The sequence below is a fragment of the Bufo bufo genome, chromosome 1 (assembly GCF_905171765.1).
Source record: "Bufo bufo chromosome 1, aBufBuf1.1, whole genome shotgun sequence".
In the NCBI taxonomy this organism is placed as follows: Eukaryota; Metazoa; Chordata; class Amphibia; order Anura; family Bufonidae; genus Bufo; species Bufo bufo.
The window spans coordinates 676,521,217-676,542,066 of NC_053389.1; the positions used below are offsets into that span (position 1 = coordinate 676,521,217).

Here is a 20,850-nt window from a genome sequence, read left to right on the forward strand (position 1 = left end):
AACCCACATTGGATAGATCCCTCCAAGACTGTTGGAACAAAAAAATTGATGGTATGGTGTGGTATATGGGGTACAAAGATAGTGGGGCCATTCTTCATCAATGGAAACCTCAAGGCCACTGGATATGCGAAATTGCTACATGATGATGTGTTTCCCTCTTTATGCACTGAAGCTGGCACGTTCCCTGAGTTTTTCCAGCAAGATGGTACACCACCACATTATGGGTGTCAGGTCCGAGCATTCCTAGATGAACAGTTTCCTGGAAAGTGGATTGGTCATCGTGGGCCAGTTGACTGGCCCCCAAGGTCTCCCGATCTGACCCCCTTAGACTTTTATCTTTGGGGTCATCTGAAGGCAATTGTCTATGCTGTGAAGATACGAGATGTGCAGCACCTGAAACTACGGATACTGGAAGACTGTGCTAGAATTTCTCCTGCGGTGTTGCTATCAGTGTGTGAAGAGTGGGAGAAGAGGGTTGCATTGACAATCCAACACAATGGGCAGCACATTGAACACATTTTATAAGTGGTCAGAAACTTGTAAATAACTCATGAAAGAATAAAGTTACGTTAAAACCAAGCACACCATTGTTTTTCTTGTGAAATTCCCATTAAGTTTTTATGTGTTATATGACCCTCTTCCTACTGAAAAAACAAAAGTTGGATTCAAAATGGCTGACTTCAAAATGGCCACCATGGTCACCACCCATCTTGAAAAGTTTTCCCCCTCACATATACTAATGTGCCACAAACAGGAAGTTAATATCACCAACCATTCCCATTTTATTAAGTTGTATCCATATAAATGGGCCACCCTGTACATCACATACTGCGCTGTCACCTTCTTCTGCAGGTCTACCTTGATGTCTGGTCTTTAGGCTTCAGTCAGATCCTCCACCGCCATGCTTGCGCAGTGTGCCCGACACCACCAGGAGCTGGCACCTCCTCCTTTTATCTCCCGCCGTCTTCTCCTACAGCAGGGCAATCTATCGCTCCAGTGCCCGCCCAATCTTACCAATCAGGGGCGTAGCTAGAAATGACTGGGCCCCATAGCAAAAAAAATGTATGGGCCCCCCCCCTCCCGGATCTCCCACCCCCACATACCTATCGGACCGCCCACCCCTTCCAGAGCTCCCACCCCAACATCCCCACACCCCTTCCTAGATCCCCCTCAGTGTCATCCACAGATCCCCCCCCCTCAGTGTCATCCACAGATATCCCCCCCCCCTCAGTGTCATCCACAGATATCCCCCCCCCTCAGTGTCATCCACAGATATCCCCCCCCCCCTCAGTGTCATCCACAGATATATCCCCCCCCCCCACCCACCCAGAGTCGCTTCCTAGCTAATTTAATTTATTAATTGCACTTGCCTTGCCTCTGTGAAATTGAAGAGAAGCGCCGTAATCTCGCACAGGCGCTCTGGCAGAGGCCAGGAAGACGGTGCATGCGCACTTCAATGCCTCTGCCAATGCGCCTGTGCGAGATTACGGCGCTTCTCTTCAATTTCACAGATACAAGTGCAGTGAATAAATTAGCTAGGAGGAGGCGGCGCTGGGCGGGGAGATTGCAGGCACAGGCAGCACCGCTTTGCTGCCTGTGCCGTTCGCAGCGCGCCCTGCACTGATAAAGTCCGATCACTGAGAGGGCCGCATTTGGCCCGCGGGCCGTAGGTTGGGCATCACTGCTGTAGGAGATTTGCCAGATTCAATGCCTCCTCACAGATCTGCAAACCAATTTATCTTACTGTAAATGTGCTCTCCCTCCGCTATCTTACATGGCTTATACATTGATTCACCTCTCTCAAGTTTGTATGCAGTTCCATATTAGCAAGCATCACTATTTTTCTGGTAGTTTTGAAAACTGTCTAGTCATGCTGTTTTTACTGTATAGCTTCTTCTATTTGTTGTGCAGTTGCAATAATAGGCATTTTAGGTATCATATAAGCCACTTTTTTACCAGTTAGGAGATACAGGATGCCTACCTACTAGGGAGTTACCGATATTCATGATTTTTAAAGTTATCGGTATCGGCATCTAACCTTACCGATATGCCGATAATGCGTCCAGCGTGCGGTCACAGAACATGAGCGCGCTGATGTAAGCGCACTCATGTTCCCTCAGCAGCACAGGGGAGAAGGAGTCATTCTCTCCCTCCCCCCTGTGCTGCTCTGCCAATGAGGAGAGACGGGAGGAGGAGGGGCGGGCGCACTGTGCCACCAATTATAATTAAGGTCTAATACAAATACAGGAGGCGGTGCCCAGCCTATATGACAGGAAGCTGCGATCAGTGGCAGTTAACCCCTCAGGTGCCGCACCTGAGAGGTTAACTGTTGAGGCAGGGTGCCGGCTATGTGATTCTGCGCCGACACACTCGCCTCCTGTATTAAATATTAATTAGCATTGGTGGCGCAGTGCGCCCTCCACACCACCCCCCATTATTAAAAACATTGGTAGCGCCTTGCGCCCCCCCCGCCCAAAGTTTAAAAATCAGTGTTGGCAGTGGCAGCTTCTGATTGGCTCCGATCGGTTACCATGGCAGACAGGACGCTACTGAAGCCTCGGCTGCCATGGTAATCTCCCTGCTGCTGTGTGTACTATGCACAGGGCAGCAGGGAGAGTGTAAAGTCCTATTCACCCTAATAGAGCTCTATCAGGGGGAATAGGACAAGGGATTAAAGGATCCTAGGTTCTAGCCCCTAAGGGGGGAAAAAGTTATTAAATAAAAAGTAAAAAAAAAAAAAAAAAACACACACACCAAAATTTTAAGTATAAATCACCCCCTTTCCCAATTTTACATATAAAATATATAAACAATAAATAAACATATCACATATTGCCACGTCTGAAAAGTCCAAACTATTAAAATATAAAAAAACAAAATCTCCTATGTGGTGAATGCCGCAACAGAAAACATTTTTTATTTTTAATGAAAATGCACAGAATATCGGTATAAGTTATCGGCTATCGGCCTGAAAGTTCACAGGTTATTGGTATCGGCTCTAAAAAATCTATATCGGTCGATTCCTACTACCTACTGTCCCTCTTTTTGACCAAAGTCCCTCTATCACTTTTGGCAACGGATCCGAGTTCAGCTCTGAGCCCCTGTATTCACTCATATAGCCTGTATAAGAGTACTTTCATACTAGCGGCAAGGAACTCCGGCAGGCTGTTCCGGCAGGTGAACAGCCTGTCAGATCTGTGCTGCCACTAGTGCATGCGTACCCCCGGACTACCGCTCCGGCCCCTTTGACTACAATAGAGGCGGGCCGGAGTTCCGGCGGCAGCACGGCAAACATGCCGAGAGGCGGGCGGAATAAAACTACAAAAATCAAAAAGTGAAGTAAAGAGGTCAGATCAGGGTATATCTGCGCTCTGGATTATCTAAGGTATAAGCAATATTCTGAAGGAATAATCCTAAAACATAACATTTAATAATTTATGCTTAATAAAATCCTAAATGGTGTGTGCAAAAAACAGTATACAGGGATGAACATGAAGATAAACCACTATATGCAGTGGTCCATGGTCATCCCGGTATCAAATAACAAGATAATTAAAGTGCACGGCGGCACTGTAGGGTCCCTAGGGTGATCCCTATAACTGTCTAACCGTAGACCCTGATACTAAAAGTGTGGTAGCAACCTGACCACAGGGCACTCGTCCTTAAAAGGACGACCCCGTCCGGAACCTGTCCCTGGCTCTAGAATACTATATGTCCCTAAATATGCATAGGCAAATCCCTACATGCACGTTTCGCTGCCAGGACATGGGGCAGTTCATCAGGGGAGATGGTGAGAAATCAGGCAAGTCAATCCTAGATAAAGCGGTCAAGCCTGCAGACCAAAAATGACACGATCAGTCATATGGTCATGAGGTGCACTGTTTGTATCTCTATCCTTTAGCTGTACCTATCCAACATAGGATAAATGGCCACAAATATCTTTAAATTAGAACCGTTTGTGGTTCAGTATATTCAGCCGTACTCTCGTTTGTCCGATCGACTGTACTTCGCTGAATATTAAGAAGCAATCGATACCTTAATTGCTTCTTATTTTTCTTGCTGTTCTGTACAGCCTCCGCGATCTCGCGACATCTAATGCGAGTTCGCGCATGCGCAGGAGTGCGTTTTGTATCTGGCACTCTTTCTGCGCTGCAGGCCTCGTTTCCATTCCGTGATGAGCGCATGCGCTGCGCTCACGTGCAGGCGGGCAAGCACGCTCATTGGCCTCCATTACTGACGGCAGCGGCGGGAACCGAGGTGTATTTAAACAAGGAGGGCACACCAGGTTAGTTGGCGTCCCATATGCAGTCACTCTCATCTGTATACTGCATTTCTCTTTGACTCTGCGGTCCAGCTCAGCCCAAACCATCTCGATTGGGTTCAGGTCCGGTGACTGTGGAGGCCAGGTAATCTGGCGCAGCACCCCATCACTCTCCTTCATGGTCAAATAGCCCTTACTTTTAAAGTTTTCCCAATTTTTCGGCTGACTGACTGACCTTCATTTCTTAAAGTAATGATGGCCACTCGTTTTTCTTTACTTAGTTGCTTTTTTCTTGCCATAATACAAATTCTAACAGTCTATTCAGTAGGACTATCAGCTGTGTATCCACCTGACTTCTCCTCAACGCAACTGATGGTCCCAACCCCATTTATAAGGCAAGAAATTCCACTTATTAAACCTGACAGGGCACACCTGTGAAGTGAAAACAATTTCAGGGGACTACCTCTTGAAGCTCATCAAGAGAATGCCAAGAGTGTGCAAAGCAGTAATCAAAGCAAAAGGTGGCTACTTTGAAGAACCTAGAATATGACATATTTTCAGTTGTTTCACACTTGTTTGTTATGTATATAATTCCACATGTGTGGATGCCATAGTTTTGATGCCTTCAGTGCGAATCTACAATTTTCATAGTCATGAAAATAAAGAAAACTCTTTGAATGAGAAGGTGTGTCCAAACTTTTGGTCTGTACTGTATATAGTAAAAGAATAAAAAAAAGCTTATATCTGGGTTCAGCCCTGAACCTGGAGAACCAATTTAACACACAGCGAGAAACCATAATAAAGCACAACATCAATCCACAGAAAGCAAGACATTTTTATTGCATTTAATAATTCATTGTAAACTATTATCTTAAAAAATTACAAAAAAAATATATTTTTTTTTTTGACTGATGCAATAAACACCACCATTGTTGTATGTTGTACAAATGACATGCAGTTTGTTAAATCACAGTCCTATAGTTGCTTCATTATGGTTTTTATTGTAATATTTTTAAACAGACTTTGAAACCATGGATAGAAAATCAGATGTGTTATCGAAATACGATGAAATAAAAAAGGAACTGGAAGAAGGTATGTATTGCTTTTGTTATGTAGGGAGACCTCTAACAAGGTAAAATAGCTAGTAAACTGCGCAGGAACGTTGTCTTAAGGAGTTGTACAAATTGACAGTTCATTTACAGGTACAGATGATTCTGCAGATTATTTAGAAGAAAGTTCAAGGAACCAAATGTTTCCGATAACTGCATGATCGTCAGCGGAGATGAAGGCAGTATTTACATTCATGAATCGTTTCTTCTATATTGGGATGTCACAGTGCGGTTCACTTTGACAGTTGTGGCCGTGTAGGCTGGCTGCCTTCTCTCTCGCGTACTGGCTGCAGGCAGATTCCTCTGTATGCTGGTTGCTTGGGGCTGTGGTCCTCTGTTTGCTCACTGTTGCCTGTGTTTGTGTCCTTGAGCCTTGCTAGGTGCAGCACCTTTGCTGCTGGCCCAGAGGGGGTTTTGCCATCAGTTGTGTCGCCTGGTAAAGTATTGATGTTTCCTTGCTTTCATGTCGGTCTGCTGTTTTACCATGTTTTGCCTGTATCCTTGTTCACGTCAGTCTGGCAGTGCTTAACTGCTTCTAATCCTGTCCTGTTTATGTTTTACCTTCAGTAAGAGGGTGTAACATGTTCTTTGCCTGCCTTGTCTTGTAGCCTGGTCATCTTGGTTCTCCAGAGGGAGGACATTTTAGTCCATGTGTGCAGCTCTCACTAGGACCGCTATGTAACAGCGTCTTCATAGGGTCTAGTTATCTGTCAGTTCTATGTCTTGTTGTGCAGGTTCTAGCGAAGTGCGCCGGCCGGCGCATGCGCACTCCGCATAACGAGGCCGCTGCCAGGAGTGAACGATGAACTGAGGTAGGCGGCTCTAATGGAAGGGAGGGCGGAGATTTCAATTCAGAAGGCGGCGCTGGGCACCGAAAGGAGATGGCTGCAGCCGGGCACCCTGCATCGTGAGACGTCCCCTTGGACACATTTGTGACGTGAGTGACAGGTTATATAAACCTGTTTTATATGATTATAGAGCCACAGGCGCATTTGATAGGGTCACTTTAGGATTCTGTGTATTAGTAGGGACCTCGCCATATGTTTAGGTTATAGGCCGAAATTCTGATGACAGAATCCCTTTAAATTCCTTATACTGCGATATATCAATCTATAATGCTCTTACTCATTTTTGTTCAGTAGTTTAATCAAAAAACAGACTTTTATAATATGTAAATTACCTCTCTACCAGCAAGTAGGGCGGCTACTTGCTGGTAGCAGCCGCATCCTCCTCTCATAAAGACGCCCCCTCCTCATGTTGATTGACAGGGCCAGCGAACGCGCTCGTCCTCTGACTGGCCCTGTCTGCAATTCAAATCCCGCGCCTGTCTTCATTCGGCGCAGGCGCTCTGAGAGAAGAAGGAGGCTCGCCTCCGCAGCACTCCCTCAGTGCGCCTGCGCCGATGACGTCACCGAAAGAGAAGACGTCATCGGCGCAGGCGCACTGAGGAGGCTAGCGTCCTTCTCTCAGAGCGCCTGCGCCGAATGAAGACAGGCGCGGGATATGAATTGCAGACAGGGCCAGTCAGAGGACGAGCGCGTTTGCTGGCCCTGTCAATCAACAGAGGAGGGGGCGTCTTTATGAGAGGAGGATGTGGCTGCTACCAGCAAGTACCCGCCCTACTTGCTGGTAGAGAGGTAATTTACATATTATAAAAGTCAGTTTTTTTTATTAAACTATTGAACGAAAATGAGCAAGAGCATTATAGATTGATATATCGCAGTATAAGGAATTTAAAGTAGCCAAAAAAATATATAATGACTTTAGTGGGGTGACAGAAGCCCTTTAATAAAATAAAAAAGGTCTACTTACAGTATTCTGTCATCTGTTTTATGTTAAAAAAATAAAATTAATCCAAGCTTCTTTTTTTTTCCTTGGCCATTATTGGGTTTTAAACCCTAGGACACTGCATGAGAGTCAGGCAATCCACCAGTTAGCTACAGGTCTACCTATTGTTAGGTAGTGATTTTCTCTAGCTATGTGATTCAGAAGACAAATACACAGTAAACCTAAAAGTCATTGCGACGTTAACTAGTCAGGAGAGTCAGACATCAGGGTCACACATAACTTTCATCAATTTGTCTCTTTTCTAGGGCTCAATAAAATGTAAAAAAAAAATGTAAAGACTAATAGAGGTTTTGAACCCAAGAACACTGCATGTGAGGCAACCGTCTAAACCACTGAGCTATAGGTTTAAACAGCAACCTGAAGGATTTTCTTCATCTATGTGATTCAGCATATTAAAAGTATAATGAACCTAAAAGTCATTGCAATGCTGACTAGTCAGGAGAGTCAGACATCAGGGTCACACATCACTTGAATTTGTCTCTTATCTAATGTTTAAAAACATTAACTTGTCATTTTAAGGTTTCTATTGGGTCCTGAACCCAAAAACTCCAGAGTACAAACCAGCAACCTAACCAATAAGCTATGCGCTCATATAATACTGTGATATGTCAGCTTATAGCATTTCAGACAAAGCTATTTAGCATAGAAATACACAGTACCGTGTGTGTGTGTGTATATATATATATATATATATATATATATGTATATACACACACACACATACACACGGTACTGTGTATTTCTATGCTAAATAGCTTTGTGTCTGAAATGCTATAAGCTGACATATCACAGTATTATACAGTACAGACCAAAAGTTTGGACACACCTTCTCATTCAAAGAGTTTTCTTTATTTTCATGACTATGAAGGCATCAAAACTATGAATTAACACATGTGGAATTATATACATAACAAACAAGTGTGAAACAACTAAAAATATGTCATATTCTAGGTTCTTCAAAGTAGCCACCTTTTGCTTTGATTACTGATTGGCATTCTCTTGATGAGGTTTACTTCAATAATATGGCCAGGGACATCCGCACATTTGTATATCATACCGTGCAGGATGTTTTTATCTTAGTTTTTTCTGTGATTTTTTGGTCTATGTAGTATTTGCTTGAGGGAGTGGCACCTTCAAGTGTGAATGCGCACCTATTTTATCTTGGGAGTTGGTTGCTTGATGCACATGGAGGTGACTAGGAGCAGCACACCATATGTGCGGCGTCTGCGCTCCTGAACATAGAAGCCCAATGGCTTAGGTAGGTTTAGCGTAGGACCCGTCTGACCTGAGACCACCTTGGCGCTTGGTAGGCGGGCTTAGATGTGTTTTGATCAAAATATATTGACTAAGTGTCTCAGATATTATCATATCAGAGTGAGGACTTTGTCCATATATAATGCTTGCATCTACTTTACTAAGTGCATTATTATCTTATTTCTGTGGTTTTCTTCAATAATATGGCCAGGGACATCCGCACATTTGTATATCATACCGTGCAGGATGTTTTTATCTTAGTTTTTTCTGTGATTTTTTCATTCTCTTGATGAGCTTCAAGAGGTAGTCACCTGAAATGGTCTTCCAACAGTCTTGAAGGAGTTCCCAGAGATGCTTAGCACTTGTTGGCCCTTTTGCCTTCACTCTGCGGTCCAGCTCACCCCAAACCATCTCGATTGGGTTCAGGTCCGGTGACTGTGGAGGCCAGGTCATCTGGCGCAGCACCCCATCACTCTCCTTCATGGTCAAATAGCCCTTACTTTCAAAGTTTTCCCAATTTTTCGGCTGACTGACTGACCTTCATTTCTTAAAGTAATGATGGCCACTCGTTTTTCTTTACTTAGCTGCTTTTTTCTTGCCATAATACAAATTCTAACAGTCTATTCAGTAGGACTATCAGCTGTGTATCCACCTGACTTCTCCTCAACGCAACTGATGGTCCCAACCCCATTTATAAGGCAAGACATCCCACTTATTAAACCTGACAGGGCACACCTGTGAAGTGAAAACAATTTCAGGGGACTACCTCTTGAAGCTCATCAAGAGAATGCAAAGCAGTAATCAAAGCAAAAGGCGGCTACTTTAAAGAACCTAGAATATGACATATTTTCTGTTGTTTCACACTTGTTTGTTATGTATATAATTCCACATGTGTTAATTCATAGTTTTGATGCCTTCAGTGTGAATCTACAATTTTCATAGGTCATGAAAATAAAGAAAACTCTTTGAATGAGAAGGTGTGTCCAAACTTTTGGTCTGTACTGTATATATATATATATATCATTCTCACTTCTACCCTGACCTATGAAGAGCATAAGTCAAACTCAGATGTTAGAGTCAAATATCAAAGCCACAGTCAGGTGCCACAGTCAGGTGCCACACTGGCATTATTCTGATACTTGACTATGATATCTGACCATGTCCTAAACACTGTACACAAGAGTGATGGTGGCTTCTCAAACAGGGGCCCCCACCGATCAGAGAATGATGACCTATCCAGAGAGTTATAAAGTCTTGAAAAAAATCTTTTAATGAAAATATAACAAAGATGGGGCATACCAGGTAAGCTAACCACATGTCAGACATTTATTGTTTCTTCTGCCTTATTCACCATTAATTCGACTCCTCTGCCCCATCAAGGAAAACTTAAGGCCCCCATACACATTAGGTATTGTCAGACACAGCCACCAATTTCAGTGCAACAGGCCAACAACCTAATCATCTAATGTGTATGGGAAGCCCCCGGAATTAATGGGCATGTTGCATTTCAATACATGATCCGTTTGTTCCCTCCTCTCTCCGTATTGAAAACACATATATGCCCACCTAAGCAAAATGTGTATATATCTGGGAAAGTCAGGAGAGATAGCCGTCAGCCAAATGAAGGTTCGGGTTACATCTATAGACGGTATATTGGCACTTATAGCTAGGAGCCAGATGAGTAGCTTGAAGCTCCTGAACCCTGAAGCAAAATCTGTACAAGGTCTTTTACATCCAAATGCTTGCCTTTTTAAGTACTATTACTACTACTACTACTACTACTACAACAAATATAGAATGTGTCGGCAGATACCACTGATTTTATATTCTGCTCTTGGGTTTTTTACCCAATGCACTTATCAACATTAAATTTTAGTTGCCAGATTTTTGACCATTCCTCTAGTTTTCCCTCCAGGAACATCAACCCTGTTACAAATCTTTGTGTCATCAGCAAAAAGACACACCTTACCATCGAGGCCTTCTGCAATTTAGCTGATAAAGATATTAAACAATATGGGTCCCAGAACAGATCCCTGAGGTACCCCACTGGTAACAAGACCATGGACTGAATATACTCCATTGACTACAACCCTCTGTTGTCTGTCCCTCAGCCACTGCCTAATCCATTCAACAATATGGGAGTCCAAGCCCAAAGACTGCAATTTATTGATAAGCCTTCTATGTGGGACAGTATCAAAAGCCTTACTAAAGTCTAGATATGCGATGTCTACTGCACCTCCGCCATCTATTATTTTAGTCACCCAATCAAAAAAAATCTATAAGATTAGTTTGACATGATCTCCCTAGTACATGCTGCATTTGGGATCCCTCAGGCATTAAGGCCAGTGCACCGCCTATGGTTACTCCACCACAAGTACATAACTTTCAATTCTGTAGTTCTCCACATTAAAGCAGCACAAATTTTTTATTCTCAGACCTTTTTATTCTCCGTCCTGTGTCAATAGAAAATCAGATCAAATGACACAGGTGAAGATAAGAAGGGAGGGGATAACTCACTATAGTTTACATCATGTACCCTTCTAACAGGTCAGAGAATAAAAAGTTGTGTGGGAGTGCTACTTTAGGTGATAACAATTCATAAAAACATAACTGGAAATACTGCACTTACCTTAAAAGCCAAACATACTTTACGAGCAACCAGTTTTTCCATGGCAGTCAACATGACCGGATAACGGATTTCCTTCCCCTCACTGTCACGCTCCACTTTTCCATCCAAAGCTGGAGACTTGCGGGCCTCCGCATGGGCGTAATCTGGACCAACGGTATATACCTAAACGACATGTAAAGATTAACAAGGTTAGGTTTTTCCTGACGGTCAGCATTACAATAAGCAAGATACATGCATCACTTCATACCTTAACATCAGTCCCATCAGTTGGCATGAATTCTTCATAAATATAAGATCCGGTCTTCCTAACACTGCTCTCTGGAGAATAAACACTGCTGCGACTGCCAATCTGTAATGAAAATCAACAATGTAAAACCCATACAAAATATTACAGACCTCGTACACATCGGTGTTGGAGGCTCTGCCAAGAGTTGCAGATTTTGGTAAAAATGCTATGCTATTTTATTAGTTAAAAGATCAGGTCCCACAAATGGAAATCTGATGGACCTCATTATAGTCGATGGGGTCCATTGGGCGCTATTTCTGTAAGTCATGCAACAGATCAGGCAATCTGTATTGAGGGGAGTGAAATCAAGGTTCAACTCTGCATGATTACTTTAACTTTAAAAAGGGGAAGTCTGGTCTTATGTAAATAAAGCAAATACACTGCACAATGAAGAGTCATTTTTTTAATAAACTCTGTTTGATTCCATTCCATTTGTAAAGGGTTTTTTCCTGAAAACAATGGGGTCATCAAAGATAATTAAAAATCTCGGACAACCCCTACAATGTGTTAAATTTTAAAAAATAAATACCGTATTTTTCGCCCAAAAGTGGGGGGAAAATAGCAGTGCGTCTTATGGGGCGAATGCTGCTGATTTTGCCGTATTTTCAATGATACACCCGCCGCGATGCCACGCGGCGGGTGTATCAGCTGTGAGGGAGGAGGGGCTGGGGGCCGGTATCTGCATTTATAATGACAGCGGGGCCCGTGCAGTGACTGTATTCTACTACACCGGCCCCGCTCACTGTATAATCGTATCTGTATTCTGTAATAGTTAATTGTGTATATAATGTAATCGCATAATCAGCGCTACTTACAACTACAAGCGCTCTGTAGGTAGCAGAGAGGAGGGAGGAGGCAGGCCGGGAGGACGGGCGGGCGGCGCTTCACTCACTACGTCACGCGCCTGCGCCGCCCACTTTATGAATGAAGCAGGCGGCGTGGGCGCATGACGTAGTGACTCACGCTGCCAGCGCCCGTCCTCCCGGCCTGCCTCCTCCCTCCTCTCTGCTACCTACAGAGCGCTTGTAGTTGTAAGGAGCGCTGATTATGCGATTACATTATATACACAATTAACTATTACAGAATACAGATACAATTATACAGTGAGCGGGGCCCGTGTAGTGGAATACAGTCACTGCACGGGCCCCGCTGTCATTATAAAAGCAGATGCGACCCCCACCCCTTGTATTGAGGGTCATTCACTACAGGGACACTGTTATGGAGGGGATCTGTGGATGACACATAGCATAAGATGCTATATATGTGTCATCCACAGATCCCCCCCATAACAGTGTCATACACAGATCCCCATAACAGTGCCATCCAGAGACCCCAATAAGAGCCACCCACAGATCCCCCATAAGTGTCACCCACAGATCCCCCATAACAGTGCGTCACCCACAGATCCCCCATAACAGTGCGTCACCCACAGATCCCCCATAACAGTGCGTCACCCACAGATCCCCCATAACAGTGCGTCACCCACAGATCCCCCATAACAGTGCGTCACCCACAGATCCCCCATAACAGTGCGTCACCCACAGATCCCCCATAACAGTGCGTCACCCACAGATCCCCCATAACAGTGCGTCACCCACAGATCCCCCATAACAGTGCGTCACCCACAGATCCCCCATAACAGTGCGTCACCCACAGATCCCCCATAACAGTGCGTCACCCACAGATCCCCCATAACAGTTCGCCATCCACAGATCCCCCATAACAGTGTGCCATCCACAGACCACAATTAGTTCAAAACCCACCAAAAGCACACCTATTGGTTCAAAATATTTTATTTCTTATTTTCCTCCTCAAAAACCTAGGTGCGTCTTATGGGCCGGTGCGTCTTATAGGGCGAAAAATACGGTAAATCATATCCTCATCCCTTAATACAGCACTCCTCAAGCCCTCTTGCCGCTATTTGTTTTCAAACAGCATGGGTGACGTGGCTGGATATGGCACGTGGCCGCTGCAACCAATCACTGTCCTCAGCAGCCTCCAGCAAGACTGAGGACAGCGATTGGCTGCAGAGGACAGATGCCGAATCCTGTCATGTCACTGTACATCACTGAGTACTTGAAACATATTTTTCAGACTATGAGGCTACATGCACACGATCAGGATTCATGTGCGGAGAATCCGCACTGAAATCCGCAGGCAAATCCGTGCGGTCAATCCGCATTAATTGGTGCGGATTTGCATACGGATTTGCGTGCGGATTTGGTGCGGATTCGGTGCGGATTTTCCGCATGCGGATTTCACTAAGTGAATGAAGAAAATCCGGTCAGGAAAAAAAAAATTAATTGACATGTCGCGGATTTTAAAATCCGCACCGCAGGTCAAAATCCGCGCGGAAAAAATCCGCATCGTGTGCATTGAGAATTTCAAATTCTCATAGAATACAATGGACATGACCTACGGTGCGGATTTTCCGCACGCAAATCCGCGCGGAAAATCCGCACGCAATCCTGATCGTGTGCAGGGGGCCTAAGACACACCTGACCATAAGATGCCCCCCAGGTTTAGACTATAGGAAATTAGAAAATAAATATTTTCTTATACTTAAAACTTCCCTGGCAGTTTAATAAAGTGGAGGGGTCAATGTCGCAAACCTTAATAGTCTAGGGTAGATGACGTCATCTTTTGACTATTAAAAAAAACAGCAATGGTGCGTGTGGTCACAGGATAGTAGTATCAACATTACAATAAACATCCCAATTCAGTGTACAGTACCCACTGTAGTTCTCTTCTTCTTAGAGGTCTGACTCCTCCCACTGGTGACATCATAGGCCCTTTAGCTACACTAAATAAGAGATTTATTTCCCTGCTACCTGGATACCTTGAACTAAAAGTGTGCAGATGTACAGCTTTCTCATTGTATAAGCGCTCTGCCAGGTCCTTAAGGAAACAGTCAGGGAGGTCTGGCACTGCTGTAGCAACCTGACTTGAGACTATTAGACACAGGCAATTATCTGCTGTGTGTCTATCAGCTATATCCTCCTCCTCTCACTTTCTAAAACTCAACATGGATAAAACAGACTTTATCATCCTTGCCCCATGTCATTCAGCCCCCCCTTCCCCTATCCCCAGACTTTTCAATAACAGTTAATAGCACCGTGCATTCTCCAGTCTCACAATTCTGCCGCCTTGGGATTTGACATTTGATTCTGCTTTGTCCTTCAAACCACTCCAAGGCATTAACATCTTCTGCCACCTCCAACTGAAAAATATATCTAGTATCTACTTGTTCTTCAACCATGAGTCAACTAAGGCTACTTTCACACTCGCGTTTTGGGTGGATCCGTTACAATAATACAACCGCATGCATCCGTCATGAACGGATCCGTTTGTATTATCTGTAACATAGCCAAGACGGATCCGTCATGAACTCCATTGAAAGTCAACGGGAGACGGATCCGTTTTCTATTGTGCCAGATTGTGTCAGAGAAAACGGATCCGTCCCCATTGACTTACATTGTGTGCCATGACGGATCTGTTTGGCTCAGTTTCGTCAAGCGGACAGCAGAACGCTGCAGGTAGCGTTTTGGTGTCCGCCTCCAGAGCGTAATGGAGACTGATCGGAGGCAAACTGATGCATTCTGAACGGATCCTTTTCCATTCAGAATGCATTAGGGCAAAACTGATCCGTTCTGGACCGCTTGTGAGAGCCCTAGAACGATCTCACAAACGGAAAGCCAAAACGAGAGTGTGAAAGTAGCCTAAAATGCTAGTACCGTATTTTTCGCACCTAGGTTTTTGAGGAGGAAAATAAGAAAAATAATATTTTTAACCAAAAGGTGTGCTTTTGGTGGGTTTTGAACTCATGGTGGACTGTGCATGACACTATTATGGGGGATTTGTGGATGACGCACCGTTATGGAAGGGATCTGTGGATGGCACTGTCATGTGGGGGATCTGTGGATGGCACTGTCATGTGGGGGATCTGTGGATCGCACTGTCATGTGGGGGATCTGTGGATGGCACTGTTATGGGAAGGGGCATCTGTGGATGGCACTGCTATGGGGTGGGGGGATCTGTGGATGGCACTGTTATGGGGTGGGGGTGTTATGGGGTGACACTGCTATATATGTGTCATCCACAGATCCCCCTCATAACAGTGTCCACCAATAAACCGGCCCTCCGCTCACCGCAGTATTTATAAATATTAATCCTTAACCTGTTAATAAGTTTAACTAAAGCTGCGCTCTCCCCTGTATCAGTACTGTACTTACTAACAAGCTTCCATAGCAGGCAGAGCAGACGGCAGCAGTAACCTCACTCACTGACGTCGCGCGCCTGCTCCGCCGGCAAAGTGGGAGGAGCAGGCGCACTACGTCAGTGAGTGACGTTACTGCTGCCGTCCAGTCTGCCTGCTATGGAAGCTTGTTAGTAAGTACAGTACTGATACAGGAGAAAGCGCAGCTTTAGTTAAACTTATTAACAGGTTAAGGAGTAATGTTTAGAAATACTGCAGTGAGCAGCGGGGCCCACCCCAAGTCCTGGACTCCAGCCCCTCCTCTCTCCCCGCTCATACGATGTAAAATAGAAGCATTCGCCCCATAAGACGCAGGGGCATTTTCCGCCCACTTTTTTGGGGTAAAAAGTGCGTCTTATGGGGCGAAAAATACGGTACATGCTCTCATCATCACCTGCCTAGACTACTGCAACATCCTCCTCTGTGACATCCAATCTAACACTCTTCTGTCTCTCCAATCCATCCTAAACTCAGCTGTCCATTTAATCCCCCTCTGCCAATTCCTTCACTGGCTCTCCATTGCCCAGTGAACTCAGTCCAAAAATACTATCAATAAGATGCAAGGCCATCCACAAACTGCCCACTCCTTACATCACTGACCAACTCTCCAGATAAAACCTAACAGATAATCTCCAATCCTCACAAGACCTCCTTCTTTGTTCTCCTGCTTATCATACAATTATCTATAACATTATATCAAGTACATCCTCCTTACTTTGAAACTCAAAGATCACCTCTACAGGAAAGCCTACAATCTACAATAGCCTGCTGCCACTACAGAGCCATGTGAGCAGTTTCTACCCTCACCTACTGTTCCCTTCCCCTTTCCTTGTACACCCTCAGGGGCAGGATTTGCTCACCCTCTGTGCCTGTCGCTAAAGCTGCATTTACATAGCTCGAGGAGCAGCAGATTGTTGGGAACAAAATGTTCCTTCCCGACAGTCAGCGTCTGGTTAAGTGGGGGTGAAGAGCTGAATTTACATGCATCGATCACCTCCACAGTATGAGGAAAAGCAATCGCTACTGCTATAGCTTGTCTCCATACAAATTTATTGCCGCTGGGCAGCAAAGTGCCGTTTTGACTGTATGTTCTGCTGCCCAGGAACGATGATTGAGGTGTCTGCACCTTTAATCACTTCACCCGATGAATGAGCTCGTTCATCAGGTGATCTGCAGCACCTTTAGATGGCCTTTGTAGGAACATCCGTTCCCGATAATCGACCAAATATTCGGGCCATGGAAATCCAGCATTAGTCAGTCAATGCTGTTTGTACGTGTTTTTGTTTTATACTATGCATGTAAACCCGAATAACATGTACATTGCCCTGGAATTAATAAAATAAATGATAATAAGGTATAACAAGGATGGAAAGTAATGCTGGTGCAGGCAAATGCAGAAGATGTAGACAAGCTGGATTTGTTCCAGTTTATTGCAGTATGTGAATTGTTTTACACGATAAAACATCATCTAGGAAACCACAGTCTCTGCAACTTTTACATTTCCAATTCCATACCTTCCTGAAGAGTCTCTGGCTGCCACCTCCTGCCGATGTTGGGTAATAGATATATACATTGTGATCTTCAGCACTAACTGGCTTCTCTACAAAGGGTTTAGGGAAGATCTCTCCATTCACTTCTACCTGGTCTTCACCTTCCACTAGGTTACATTCTGTAAATAAAGCCTCCAGTTAACATTTATTTCTTTACACAAGGGGGAAGGGGCATCAATACTGGCGTGCAGTCCAATCTGTGCAAGTTATTTCTCCAGTGCCACATGTGTTATGACCATAAACAGGGAGCATACCCTATCGATGAACACAATGTGGGAGTTTGAACCTAGTAGTTTTTCTGCAATTGTTCCCACTTAAAAAATGTTAGCATTTAGCTAATGTTAGCAGATGCCATATATATGATGTGAAATGTAAACTCACCATCTGGTTTGTCAGGATCTCTGTTAAGTACAGCATATCGAGGAAGATCTATTCCTTCCTGCTGCAAAATGCGATATACTTCCCTCCTAAAGGAAGAAAGGGAGACAAAAAATAGTTTGACATTAGACTGCAAAGAATGGATGCTTCACTTCAGTGGTCAGTACTTCAACCTTCTGTCTGTACTTAAAGTATAAGGAAAACAATGTTTAAGGGCCTTTTACATGTTTGTTGGTGGATGACATCTTTTAGGAGGTCACAAAAATGATTGTCGGCAGGACATAATGTAAAATGCATTAGAGGAGGGGGGTACAAGTGATCACATTAATGATAGCTTGCTCAGCCCCTCACAATCACAATCATAGACAGCAAGAATGAAAGCAAGAACTTGTTATGGGAAAACAATCTTTATTTAACAGAGTGTATGATAGGCAGAAAGACTTCCAATGTAAAAAGACTCTTGGGTTCAACTTTCTGAATTGGCTGCAATGTAGTGAATGCAACATACATCATACACTCAGTAATTTAAAGGGGTGGTCCCATGAAAAAAATATTCTAGTTTTCAAACCACCACCTGGACCTGAACACTTTTGTAATTGCATGTAATAAAAAATTTTGTATAGTCCGTGAGTTATTCAATAAAAAAGTATCTATATAGCGCCACCTGCAGTTTGTTGTTTTTCTTATTTCTTGGTCCGGCTCACTGAGAAGGCCGCACATGCTCAGTTTCATCCTTTAACTGCCTCCTGAGCTGTGATAGGGAGAGCCGAGACACGCCCCCTAAGCTGTGGCCGAAAAGACACTCCCTTTGAGCTTTGATAGGGAGAGCCGGGCCATGCCCACTTAGCTGCAGCAGAAAAGACACTCCCCTTGACCTGTCAGCTTGATATAAATCTAGCAATGACTGGGGAGATCTCTGGATCCATGTGAGGTACAGGGCTGGTTGTAGATGTGTTAGAAAGAGGTTGCAGTGTACTATATGTTGTCTGATTTTCATTTTTTTTAAATTAGTCATGGGATAACCCCTTTAAATGGGTTTGCCAAGTGTTTTGTACTGATGACCTATCATCCGGGACCTTTGCCTATCAGTTGTTTGAGAAGGCACTGGTGTTCGCAGTATTCCCCGAGGCCTTGTCCATGCTCACCAAGCACAGTGCCACACATTGTATAATAGCTATGCTTGGTATCGGGCTCAGCCCCATTCACTACAATGTGACAACACACAGTATAGGAAAAGCTGAAGAAGGTCACTTCACTACTGCGAGCAACGCTGCCTTCTCAAACAGCTGATTGGCTGAGGTCCTAGGTGGAGGACCCCCACCGATCAGATGCTGATGACCTATCCAAAGGATAGATCATCAGTAAAAAATACTCGGAAAGTCCCTTTAAGCCCCATGTCACTCATTCTAAGGGACAGATTTTGCTTCTGTGTTTTCACGCTGAATGCCGTGGGCCCGCTCAAGCAGACACCCGCCATTGCTTCCATTGGCATTTGTCCGGACACAGTGTCAAGAAGGGACAAATCTGCACCAAAATTCAGGAGGCAAGAATCCACTGAATAATAATTAGTCTCTTTAGGTACCAGATGTTTGCAGACTCTTTTTAAAAGAAGGGGATGCTACATAATGGTAGACATGGCCCTGTCCCAACTTTCTTGAGATGTGTTGCTGCCATAATTTTTTTTTTTTTAAAGTTTTTTATTTTTTTCATGAAATGGTAAAATGTTAAACTTTCAACATCTGAAAATAAATGCATCCTGTTTTCATTTACATCTTAGGCTACTTGCACACTCTTGTTTTGTGCGGCTCAGTCATGGACGGATCCGTTCAGATAATACAACTGTCTGCATCCGTTCAGAACGGATCCATTTGTATTATCTTTAACACAAGCTAGACGGATCTGTCTTGAACACCCATGAAAGTCAATGTAAGGCGGATCTGTTTTATATTGTGCCAGATTGTGTCATAGAAAACGGATCCGTCTCCATTGAGTTACATTGTGTGCCAGGATGGATCCATTTGGCTCAGTTTCATCAGATGGACACCAAAAACACTGCAAGCAGCATTTTTGTGTCCGTCTCCAAAGCGGAATGGAGGCAGAACGGAGGCAAACTGATGCATTCTGAGCAGATCCTTTTCCATTCAGAATGCATTAGAATGCAAACTTATCCGTTTTGGACCGCTTGTGAGAGCCCTGAACGGATCTCACAAATGGAAAGCCAAAACACGAGTGTGAAAGAAGCCTTACACAGCGAGCCAACTTTTTAGGAATTGTGGTTGTAAATTAAAGATCACAATAACCTACCGGTCCTGAATGAAATACTGCATGTCCAAGTCGTTGATCAATAATGGATTGCGGAGCTTTGAATAAGCAAAAGCTTTATCCAGTGGAAATCCTAGGGGAAAAGGGATTGCTAGTTACATGTATGTAAACTGTTTCCACTGAGCACAGTATGTACATCTACAACAGAATCTATACTGGAGCTGAAGCAGATCTATCAATGAGGAATGAGAACAGAGATTCCTATGGACATAATCCTTATGTACAGGTGTGTCGTACGGCAGCAAATACTGCAAGCACAGAACCTGCAGGTCCATAGTTGTCGATCAGGGGTCAAACTGAGATACGGCTTGTCTTCACAAAAGTAATTGCCATTCAAAACCAAACAATAATTCTTCCATGTAAATGCAAATGATGATCGATACTTATCAAGATTTTCCCATACAACCCATACATGCTTGTTGGGTTTTGATCAATGAGCTAACAAAGCCTGATTCGGCAAAGACCTTAAAGGGGCTTTCCGAGAGTTTTTTTTTTTTACTGATGACCTATCCACCGATGAGCTGTTTGAGAAGGCGGCAGCAATACTAGCAGTAGCGCCGCAGCCTTCTTTCTCCTTTTCCAACGTCATGTTCATGTGTCACGTGGTCTAGGAGCAGCTGACCCCCATAAAAGTGAATGGGGCTGAGCTCGATACCAAGCACAGCTGCTATACAATGCATGGCTCTGTGCTTGGTAAGCTGTGAGAAAGCGGTGGCACTCAAAACAGCTGACTGTTGAGGGTCCCGGATGTCAGACCCCCACCGATTCGATATTGATGACTTTGATATAGGTCATCCGTATAAAATTCTCGGGAAAACTCTTTCAATCTTTTCTCACTGTTCTAATAACTTTATGCTGTTTCTCTATAAGGTCGGGTACACATCACCATTTTTTTTCCCGGATCCTTTATTTTAAGCATCGGTCGTGCTCAGTTAGCTTCAGTTACTTACTTTCAGCA

At 44.1% G+C, this 20,850-nt stretch overlaps 1 protein-coding gene across 12 annotated transcripts in view; it reads right to left on the reverse strand.

The window, feature by feature from the left end:
- The window catches only part of PPIP5K1 (diphosphoinositol pentakisphosphate kinase 1), a 276,308-nt gene that overhangs the window by 196,812 nt on the left and 58,646 nt on the right, over positions 1 to 20,850 (reverse strand). For all 12 annotated transcript variants that reach the window (XR_005775595.1, XM_040414088.1, XM_040414089.1 and 9 more), the window contains exons 4-8: positions 19,875 to 19,965; positions 17,574 to 17,659; positions 17,157 to 17,311; positions 11,349 to 11,450; positions 11,102 to 11,263 (exon numbers count right to left, since the gene is read on the reverse strand). Coding sequence is in view for 11 of the 12 variants with exons in the window: in XM_040414088.1 (XP_040270022.1) it covers positions 11,102 to 11,263; positions 11,349 to 11,450; positions 17,157 to 17,311; positions 17,574 to 17,659; positions 19,875 to 19,965 (596 nt within the window). In the remaining variant the exon portion in view is untranslated. The remainder of the gene's footprint in view (positions 1 to 11,101; positions 11,264 to 11,348; positions 11,451 to 17,156; positions 17,312 to 17,573; positions 17,660 to 19,874; positions 19,966 to 20,850) is intronic.